The sequence below is a fragment of the Coccinella septempunctata genome, chromosome 9, assembly GCF_907165205.1.
Source record: "Coccinella septempunctata chromosome 9, icCocSept1.1, whole genome shotgun sequence".
Classification (NCBI taxonomy): domain Eukaryota; kingdom Metazoa; phylum Arthropoda; class Insecta; order Coleoptera; family Coccinellidae; genus Coccinella; species Coccinella septempunctata.
The window spans coordinates 17047134-17059177 of NC_058197.1; the positions used below are offsets into that span (position 1 = coordinate 17047134).

The window sequence follows — 12044 nt, forward strand, 5'->3', positions numbered from 1 at the left end:
TTCCGACGACGTTTTTATGAGCATTTTTCCGATTGCGGAGGATTCCATCGAAGAAGGACTCTGAGGAAAAGGATCCTTTCACAGTTTTTTCTCGAAAATGAAAGATTTTGATGCTTCGCTCATAAATTGTGTTTAGGAACAAAAAGGGCTAGGCAATATGGAGAAAAATTTGATTTAACGTTCCAGGGTTGGTGATCTAACTTCTCGTGGTATCTGAAAACCTCAGGGAACTCTCAGTTACCTATGAATAAAACCACATTTAGCTTTAATACGTCTAAACTACTAAATGGTTCAAATTTAAAGGTTTCAGTGGAACAAACAGGTGAAACAATTGTCCTACTATTGTTTTCCTCGTTTTCTAATAACCTCAGCAAGATAAGCTCACAAGACGTCATATTACATTGCTAATTGACCCTTCATATTGTCATGCCGTCCCTAATATCACTTCCAGAGAAAATTGTGCCAAAGTTTTCGTGAACAATCTGAGGCATCATCATGTGGTAAGTGAAACGGCTTCGAAAAGATCAATTTTATTAGAGCTGCCAAGGCAATTTCAGCTCAAACTTGACTTCAACGACTAATTTATCCAGAACTATCATGCTGCCAAGAATAACTGTCACACAAAGCTGGCACAAGTTGGCATACTTCACCAGTGTATCTTATAAATGAACAAATCATGTCTAAAAGCGCACGCAGAGCGAAAATATTTGCAAAAAACATTCCTAACCACAGTTGCACAAAGAAGTATCTTAAATCTTTAGGCTTTAAGCTGATTAGATGAATTTTCATCAACGATAACAATCAGCTATATCTCCTCTTTTTCAATTTTCTCACGGAATTGAAATTTTCTGCAAATTATCTCAGCTAGTACCTGGATAATACCTAATTTCCATGCCTGGAGACTTCCACTTCATCAAAACAGCATTTCTGCAACCACATACTTCAGACTAAAACTGTGGGACGTTTTTGTATAACAGTTTCTGACAGAGGTCCACATGCAGAACCTCCTGAGATCGGTTGACCTAACCTTAATTCGATTTACCACATCCAACTGCAGCATTATTGAGTACTAGCCACGTCTCAAATAGGATCATATTAGATGGCATCACATCTAAGGAATTCACATGTATAAAGCTGCCTCCGTTCAGGAAACACTGATGGAGGCAGCAGAATATGAGGTGCTGAACTTTAGGTTTCTCCTTTCTGCCTGCAAAAGGTTAAGGCAATGTTTTACTCCTATGGTCGAAAACCACAATCATAATAACATTTGGTCGTCCATATCTTCCCTTCATGTTAGTGAAAAGTAATAAATAAATGGTTCACTAAAATATATTTCGTTCTTTTCAGAGATGGCCATGCTTCTACCAGGTACTCTTTCCCATAGCAGAGTGGCTAATGCCACATCAGACATAAGGAAAAATTTGAGACTCAGAGACCCATCGAGATACCCTCAGTATGATCCCAAAAAAACGTGAGTATTATCCCATCATTATACTAAATCAGCTGAAATGTTTAAATGGGTACCTTATTTCCGGTAGTGAAATGAAATCCTACACTTTAGTTCAACACCATTTGAATGATGTAGAGAAAGTGATGTTAATTCACCTCTGGTTGTTTTCAATGGCCTAAGAAGTGAGTATAATTATTCCTGAAAGAAATCTAAGATCTATACCAAACAGGCTTCTTCTGCCTGAATATCATGAAAGAAAATTGAGCCTGAGTTGTAAAAGCTCCTAGCTTTAGAGAGGAAACAGCTGTACCTCGTGCCTGGCACAATGACTGGCCATCACATTTGAAGAAATAGGGCTTGCTGATTATTCCTTGTGGCATTGCTGCAGAAGCACTCGTGAAACTGTTGAACATTCCCTTCCATATCGAAATGTTGCGAATGAGGAATTCATGCCGTCGAATAAATTTCAATATGAATTCCCCTTTTCAGAATGGCCATATAAATGTTGCTCGAATAGTATCAGGAATCGACATATCGAAGCCGATATGAAACGCCGAGATGAATCTTTTATAACGCTTAAAGAGGGGCCTTCCAGTCCTCGTGGAATGCGACCGCAAAGAGGAGCCTTGCTCCAGATGTTCATCGAATCTGGAGAAACGCTTCAAAGGATGTTTTCCGCTGTGCGAACATAAAATCTAGTTCCCCACTCCAGAAATATTCGTTTAATACGAGGAATTCCAGCCGTAGATGGCAATTATTACTCCAACAACCGATAAGAAACGTTTCTTCAACGTATCTCCTCGATATGAAGTAAGAAATATCACAAGAACGTTGAAGACTAAACTATTTAACAACTCGTTACTCTAACAACCAATATGAAACGCTTCTTTAACGTATCTCCTCAACGTATATTCAATATGAAGTAAGAAACATTACAAAAACGTTGAAGACATAACCATTCAAGAACTCGTAACTCTAACAACCATTATGAAACGCTTCTTTAACGTATCTCCTCAACGTATATTAAATATGAAGTAAGAAACAATACAAAAACGTTGAAGACATAACTATTCAACAACTCGTTACTCTAACAACCAATATGAAACGCTTTTTTTAAGTATCTCCTCAACGTATATTCAATATGAAGTAATAAACATTACAAAAACGTTGAAGACATAACTATTTAACAACTCGTTACTCTAACAACCAATATGAAACGCTTCTTTAAGGTATCTCCTCAACGTATTTTCAATATGAAGTAAGAAACATTACAAAAACGTTGAAGACAAAACTATTCAACAACTCGTTACTCTACCAACCAATATGAAACGTTTCATTAACGTCTTTACTCAACGTATATTCAACTACCTTAAATCTTAAACGATTTTTCTTCTCAGAGCCTACTCGATCTGTCAAAGTTTTGAAACAACGATTGTGAGATTACCAAATCTCAGCACAGAATCGTCACTTTAATCTTGGAAGTTATACGCTGTCAAACAATATACCACTCTACCCAGGAACAAGCTTCCCGATGTTCTATATCGAAATGCAATCAGACCATGAAGAGAAATATTCCCGGCAATACCCTATTGATTCTGTTTCTATTATATTCTGATCGTGGAACTTCAAACAGAATCGGCCTGCCGGAAATTTCCCAGGAGAGCATTGTCTATACTTTATGGTCGGGTCCGCTCCGTCCTTTTTCTTATTTCATCGTGGCAATCTTTTTTGCTGGCCCTCCGATCCGTGAGATGTGATTCCATTATTTTCTTGGCGCCCAAAGATTCAGGGAGCCAATTCCTGTTTGACGTTACCCAATGAGGATACCAGTTTCAATGTCAGGCTTATTTTCCGCGAGAGGTTCTTCGATCCAATATCAATACATCGTTCCAGATGAACACACACTCACACTTATATCTTTTTATTTAGTAGGGGACGTTGAATTTTGGAACAGATACGTTGATTCAACCTATAATCAACGATTACGAAACTATTTAATAAGTCGTTACTTAAGCAACCAATATAAAACGTTCATTCAATGAGATGTAAAAAACGTTGCATCAAAGGTAAATTCCTTATTCGAACTGTATGGAGCTTCAGTGATGCTGTATAATCTACTATCCTTGACGATCCGAATATGCCCCTTTATTAGCCCTTTATTTGACGAACTATGGAAAGATTCTCACCCCCAGGTGGTTCACTAAAGACCACACATCCATAAACTCATTTTTGCGACATAATGATTGCGATAAAGTTACCAAATTGACACCCAACCACCCCTTTCAGAGTGTGAGACGTTTTGAAATGATTAATATCGACCTTGCAGGAGAGACGATTACTCACAATCACCCTCAGGCGTCGAGGCAACCGTAGCTGTGTTGTATGAAACAGGTGAAGTAGACCGGATACTCCAATTTAGCAAGGATATCAAGCTGAAACGTTTCTCGAACCTGCGTTCCATACGCGAGAATCATTTATCTGCTTTTTTCCTTGACATACGTCAAAGTTGACATCTGTCAGTTACAACGGAGTAATGTATGTGCTTCTCCTGCAATCTTTCTTAACATTGTTCTAATTACACCCCTTCTTTAATGGCCCTGAAAGTATAGGCAACTGCCTATGTATGTTTCACCTTATTCGCCTTAAAATTTCGAAATATTTCCCCATTAATTCAATTTGCATGCACTTTTTGCCCTATCTCCAATCGTCCCGAAAATACAGGCGAAATACTTTTCCACCCTATTGCTCTTCTGTAATATTTCAATAAATGGATCACACTGAAATACGTATGAACTCAGGTTCAGACTTAACAACCTATCCTCAAAAGTATAGGCAACTACACTCGTCAAAACCAAATTTCATTCTGTAGATTTCAATCTTAATTTTCCCCAAAAGTATAGGCAAGTTTACTTTTCATTGTAACATCTTAGTTTTCAGATTGCAATATTATATTTCGCAACATTTTCTTTTTTGGCTCTAATATGTATGATATCTTCTCAAATCTACTCAAATAATTATAATTTTCCACCCTATCTTCAAGTCCCCCAAAAGTATAGGCAATGCTATCTCTCAAGATAACGTCTCCGTTGATTGGCAATATTTTTTTCCTCTTTCGTGAGTTTTTGCTGAATGCTTTCTTTTCACACAAAATTTTCATTTTCCACCCTATCTTTCGTCGCCCTGAAATTATAGGCAGCTACACTTTTCAATGACACAACCATATCTGCTGATTATATTTCATTTTTCCTTGATTCCCCTTGTCTACTTTTCTCTGAATTCTTAAACGGTTTTCAATTTCCACCGCTAAGTGGAAAGTATAGGCAATTCCATCTTTCAAATTGGCATTACTGTTTGCTGATTTTGATATTTCCCAAGAAATATAGGCTACTATACTTTTCAATGTTTTTACTATTTGCTGACTTTTCTTTGAATTTGTGCAGTTTATTTTCTTTTAGCTCTCTTGGTTAGGGTTTTTCTTTTCACCCTATCTTTCTCAACTTAATTACTTATAGCTTTAACCATTTCACTCATGTTTATTGTCTGCCACGCCAGTTTTTCGTGAATGTTACACTCTCTGGCCTTTACCAGACAAAATATAGGGAACAAATCCACCAAACTTTCTGTTTTCACCCTAAAACTCAGTCTTTTAATACGATTTCATAGAGCTATATACCTCAACATCCAATTTCTAAGCGCTGCGCTGGGAAAACCTTAATGTTGAAATTCCCAGAAACAGGGAAGTCCAACAATTTGTCTTTTCAACCCCGAAATCACTGATGTACGACCAAACTTTGCATGCTACGTTCAGGGAAAGGAACAGATTTATTTCCTTAGATACCTATCTGCGTACTGGGGTTGGTTTCTGCTCCCCACGTACGAAGATAAACCACCCTGACTTGTGTTTCGAATCCTCCGGGTGATTTTTCCCTTCCAGCCACCTAGGAAAATAAGGGAATATAAGGAGGTACGAGGCGTTTTTTACTTGTCTTTTTGCGGTTTGCTTTGGGACTGCGAACATTTTGTTTACGATAAACTGGTGTTTTGCATTCGGGAACAGAAGTTTGACGTTATTTATATCTCGATAAACGGATATTTATGCGGGGTGGAATTTTTTGAAGCAGTGTTGAGGAAACGGTACGTTTTATAATCCCTACACCACTTTCTAGGTGCAACATAGGGTTTTATACAGGCCCTCATAGCCACTGTAGCTTCAGAAAGTGTTTTATCTTTATATTTTTTCTTCTAGAGGTGCAAAGTGGAAATTTCTGATGTGACCCATGGAAATACGAGATCGTCTGTCCCCCATAACATCGAGAGTGCCTATTCACGGTAATTCCGTATAAAATATCGACGGTTTGATGGGTTTCCGATCACATTTCAAACTCGCTGCTACATATCTGTCATTCGCCGATCGGGGGGTGATAAAGCTTCTCTAACAGACATCAACCCCCCAGCACTCCATTCATATTATACGGTGACAGACGAACAGATCGACGTAGAATCGAATGGAAACCTATAAATCATCCCTCGGATGGAGAGACGTCAATGACTGTCACCAGCAAGGGTGGGTGGCTTGATCATAAAGCGTTCACGAGAAATGCGCGGAATTTATGTGGTGGATTGTAAGATAAAGGATTTAAATTTCAGGTTTTTCCGAAGCCCTCTCGCGATTCTACCATAGGACATATCTCAGGTTGCTACATACCTACAGTGTGGTCCAACAAAAAATTAACACCTTGATTTTCCGGCTTTAAAAGGAAAATGTGGAAAATCACTTGGACATGTCAATTTCTGATTCGAGAGGGAACAACTTTTCCGCTCTTTGCATCCATGTAACTGCAACCCCCTAACGGGGGTGAGCACAACCCCTTGATTTTGAATAGGGATGAGGGGTGTTGCGATACCTCATGTTGAAGGTCTTATCGAGTAATATCTGACCCTGAAATTTCGCTTCAAAATTTCCATCGATAACGAAATGACAGGTAAAATAGTGGAAGAGTACTTATACTTTTGTGATTAGTTTATTAAGTTTCGTCAATAATCGTCAGTTAATTTTTGAAGGTTTCAATTATACTCCAAAATTGTTTCAAAATAATGACATTTTGAGAGACAAAGATCTGGAGAAGTGAAAAACCACTATGAGTCATGGTCAAATCGGGCACTGTTACATTAAACACAGTATTTGACAGTTTTACGCCCACTAAGTCAGTACCTAAACCTCTTTTTTCCAATGAGGGTTTTAATTTTATCCGAAAATAATTTGAAAATGATAAAATAGTGGAGAGATAAAGATAGTTCCAGATCAGTCACAGTCAAATCGGGCAATATTGAAATAAACGAAGAATTCGATAGTTTTACGCCCACTTTGTCAATAATCGTCAGTTAATTTTCGAAGGTTTCACTTATACTCCAAAATTGTTTCAAAATAATGAAATTTTGTGAGACGAAGATCTGGAGAAGTGAAAAACCACTATAAGTCATGGTCAAATCGGGCAATGTTACATTGAACACAGTATTTGACAGTTTTACGCCCACTAAATCAGTACCTAAACCTCTTTTTCCAATGTGGGTTTAAATTTTACCCGAAAATAATTTGAAAATGATAAAATAGTGGAGAGATAAAGATAGTTCCAGATCAGTCACAGTCAAATCGGGCAATATTAAAATTAACGAAGTATTCGACAGTTTTACGCCCATTTCGTCAATAATCGTCAGTTAATTTTCGAAGGTTTCAATTATACTCCAAAATTGTTTCAAAATAATGAAATTTTGAGAGACGAAGATCTGGAGAAGTGAAAAACCACTATAAGTAATGGTCAAATCGTGCAATGTTACATTAAACACAGTATTTGACAGTTTTACGCCCACTAAGTCAGTACCCAAACCTCCTTTTTCCAATGTGGGTTTTAACTTCACTCGAAAATCATTTGGAAATGATAGAATAGTAGAGAGATAAAGATAGTTCCAGATCAGTTACAGTCAAATCGGGCAATGTTAAACTTAACGAAGTATTTGACAGTTTTACGCCCACTACGTCAAAAATCCCCAGTTTTTCTTCAAACTGTGTATTAAGATTTTTAATTCTACCCAATTGCACTGTACAGAAAAGCATCAGAAGACAATGCTCTTAAACTTCAATTTTTTCGGGAAAAACCATGGGCGTAAACTTCATAACAACCAAAATTTCTCATTGTTCACTTCCAATTGAACGATACACGATATTTTATCTTAAAATACTTCCAATCGATGTGAAGACTCACCAACTAGATGGCTGGTTATCATTATTTGATGCAGAAATGCATCCTGGATTTTCAGCACAACATTATCGACTGATACTTTTTTTCGAGATGGCGTAGGTGTGTGATCCAGTGGGCGTAAACTTCCACGGTTTACTAATTGAGTAAAAACCGTTCGGAGGTGGGAAAATTGTGAATTTAAAAAACTTCCAATAACGCCTGGAGCAGCAGATTCTATCAGAGTATCTCTCTACCTTCTATCGAGGGAAAATCCTAAGAAGTTCATTATTCCTCAATGCCTCCACTGATATACCTCCAAAAAGCGTCTAGACGATCCACTGAATGCCGTATATGATCCCTTCCTCGTTGGGGAGCACGTGAAAAGCGGAAAAACCTTCGCGCGATTGAATAAAATTGAATAAAACATAAACTGTTTTTCCTTTTCGAGCATTCTATGGGTCGATCCTGCTCTCGTTCAAACCTCTCTTGGGATCCAGATGAATAGCGACGACATGAAAGGCTAATGAAAATGGCTCGGTTTTACGCGGGAAAAAGCAAAGGGTCGCTGTTCTATAAGAGGCCACCCCCCAGCCCTAGCAACATGTGCGGGAATTTACATACGGACAGATTTGTTTGGTTGGTTGCGTTTTTTCGCGAATGCTTCTGCTGTTTTACGATTTTCCGACAGAGCGAATCATTGAATCTGTTTGAGAAGAGATGAAAATTATGTTGAAATTATGTGATGCCAATTATGTGTGTTTTCCACCCTTTGAACTGGTGACCTTCTTAGTGAAAAGAACTATCTACAAGATTTCAACAATTGTTGAGCAGTTTATTGTTTACTGATTCATAAAAATCAAGAAGTCAAGGGTCAGGATTGCCGTAAATAGTATTTATACAGGGTGAGTCACTTATTTCCTTTACCATTTTTTTTCGATTCGGCCCTGATAAAAAGATATAGCCTTTTTAGGTTTTCATAATGAATCGTGCCACCCCTGGAAAAACAGAATTACCTTCAGAATAACTAGCACTACACATCTGTGGATGTTTTAAACAGAGTTGTATTCAGCCAAAGTACCCAATTTTTCAAATTTCAGAGATACTTTTTAATTTTTGACCATCAAATTACTCAAAAACGGCGCATTATACGAGAAAATATGTGGAATATTTTCACTATTTTTCAAAACGTTCAAATATTCATTAGATAACGTCCAACTTAGGTTCAAGAGTTGGGTTCTTTGAATTTTTGGTATTTTTATGGTACGTAATGGTCATAATGAGAAAACTGGAAGACGTGGGTGATATCTTGTGTTCGAAAAAGATTCATCAAATAATTGAAAAACTATATCCCAAAATTCATTTCATTAGATAAAACTGTTTATGAGATAGAACTAAAAATATCTTTTTTTATGGTTTTTCAACAGCCTGTATCTTTTAAACCGAGCCGATACGGAGAAAATGGTAAAGGGAAAAGGTGTTTCTGTTGACCTCAAGGATCTACTGTTGAAATATTTGTACGTGTCGAAGACTCACCTTATACAGGGTGTATTTGAAGCGTTTCACCAAAAATCACCAATATAAAACTTTCAAAATGACAAAGTTAAAAAAAAATTGAAAATGATTATTGAAATAGATCCTACTACGACCCTAGACCGTTTGTTAGCTGAATTATCACAAAACACTGGGAAAAACTTATCTCCTGATTCGACCATGTGGTTTCGTTTAGGATATTGGCTCGTTCGATATTTATGTGGTAATGAAAATAGAAACTTAGGATTGCCGAAGTGTTCTCATTATTTTTTAGTAACTTACACGATTTTATGAAATGTCTCATTTCGATACCAACTGAGAGAAGAGACTTAGAACACAAGTGTAGAAAATAGAATAACACTCACCAATAAAATTCGTTTGAATTATTCACAAATTTTTTCATAATGGGCATCACAATCTTGTTCGAACATTCCAAGAATCGTCGTAAAAATTGGATGAAATGGGGAAACATCATAGCACTCTTTCAACATAACTAACATAAGCACTTTTAAGAAACTGTCTCGATTTTCTACAATTTTTTTTTCACTCTAAATTGCACGATACAACAATTATGATTCTCTCGAAAGTGACCAGATGCATCTAATCCGATGAATTACGTACTGAACGATTCATTGTCCAGCCATATGTTTATGTTTTGTATCGTTTTTTCGATGCCGGAGTCACCTTCCACAGTGCCGTACTTGAAATTCAATGAAATTCTGTCGAACTTCTAGGGGTTGTATCTCAGCCATCTTGGATATTTTATACAGACAATTTTTGGTTAAACGACTTATTTTGATGAGTTCTACCTTCTGACCTTCTGACGAAACAAAATGCCTCACCTTTGAAAACACCTTGTATAAGTATACTGGCTAGAAAATATAAGTTGACCACAATGGACACAATGAAAAAGATGATGAACTAACGGAAAGGGTATCAAGGTTCAACACCCGCTGAACACGAATGGTTCGATGGGATCTGTGAGTCCAATATGAGGAGAAGGTCCAAAAATGGAAGATCAACAAACCCTTGCAACAGTTAACAAATCGTGTGGTTCTTTTACCCACCTACACCGGATCTGGGCTTCGTGTGACAGTGGAACTGCTGACAGAGCACTATTGCAACAAAAAATAAACTTATAACAGCTGATGAACACATAGTATCCAAGTGTCCAGAACTGGCAGGACAAGGTTCAAACATATTCTAACTGTAGACATCTGACATCAATACTGAACTACATCATAAACTTCCTCCCAAATAGCTTCAAAGCCCTGAATTAAGCGACTACCAGGCTGTATTTTCGAATAAGATCAAGTCCCCTCCTGCTGCAGCAAAACCAGCAGGGATCTCCACTAGTTCCAACACCTTCACCCTTAACTCTCAGCAAATTATATGACCGCAAATTGTCTTCCCTTACTCGTGCACCTTATTGCAGTGCATCCATTCTTAGCTTTGTAATTAGTGGCTGTTTTCTGGTATTTATTAGCTCGAACTCAGGGTGCTATTATTTCAACTCAACAAACGACCCTTTGGGGATAATTTTTCATAAACCCAAGTCAGTAAAGAGTGATCTAATTGGCCGAAGTTCCTAATTAACATTTGCTCTCAACAAAGATGACTAAAGCTACAAGCTACAGTAGAGATTTGATCTACAGGGTTACATGTATATTAACATTTCACCTTTCATGTTGCAAATAGTGGATATCGAGTTAGATTTCAATCTTCCAAAAAGGGTCGCCTAACCTTCCACGTCCACCCTTCTGCTGAACGACACTTTATATCTTTCTCTTCTCCAAGCGTTGGTCCTACATACGTTCATCGATCCCTTCGTTTGTAATAATTGAATTCTCCTCGGATGAATCAATCTTTTTGGTTTGGTTCGTTTACAGGACACCCGGAAGGAAGAGGTTTTCACAGGTATGAACCTGATCAGGCTGAATGAAAATGATGAAGGGGATGAAGATCAATTTGGTCGCCCAGAGTTGGAAATCATTGGAGCTTGATTAGCAAGTTGAGGAATTCTTTCTTTTTCTGTTATACTCGTGTTGTTCTGGAAAAACTGGGATATTTTGCTCATAAACCTTTTGTTTCCCTTAAGTTAGATTTGAATTGAGAAAATTGAAGGGAGTTTGGCACCTATACTACTTGACCAAGTCTTACAGTGGATACTGGAAGGGTTTTTTCAGCCAGAAATGTATTTTCGAAAATGACTTTGAGTACCAAGTCTTCATCGAACATGAGCTCATTAATTTTTCTCATTTTTCAGATACTGCCTAAGTTTCGAGGTACTGAAGGCTTCCAAGGCATGTAGGAAAGAAGCTAGCTTCCAAACGCTTGAAGAAGGTGAGCTTTCAATATCTTTATGACATTATTTCGACGAATTCACGAGGAAATGATGAACCAAATTGTCCTCGGAGTGTAAATCTCATTTTACCCTGAACAAACCATCACGAAAGGTATATGATCACAGCAGAACAATTACTTCCACTTTTGCCTCTTCTGCATTGCTCAGCACAAAGTTAAACATTCACAAAGATCAAAAGTCCCACCTAATCCCATTAGCCGATCCAGAAACCTCCAAAACACCCAAACAACTCAATTAAGTAACCTTTTATATACATATTTGTCTTTGTTTGAATGGAAAACACACTCACGAATGGAATTGCTTTTCAAATGGAATTTTCCTGAATCGAGTACACGTTCTGAATGAGCTTTTATGCAGTTCGCATCTGTCTGATTAAAATTGCTTTCAGGATTTAGTCGCAAATGGCGGAAATTGGAACGTACACTTGATGGAAAATATGATATTTCAACTTTTGCGTGTAATT

At 37.5% G+C, this 12044-nt stretch overlaps 1 protein-coding gene across 1 annotated transcript in view; it reads left to right on the top strand.

The window, feature by feature from the left end:
- Positions 1 to 12044, top strand: part of LOC123319935 (somatomedin-B and thrombospondin type-1 domain-containing protein) — an 84854-nt gene that overhangs the window by 71470 nt on the left and 1340 nt on the right. The window contains exons 3-4 of the mRNA XM_044907025.1: positions 1348 to 1471; positions 11483 to 11559. Coding sequence (XP_044762960.1) covers positions 1348 to 1471; positions 11483 to 11559 — 201 coding nt within the window. The remainder of the gene's footprint in view (positions 1 to 1347; positions 1472 to 11482; positions 11560 to 12044) is intronic.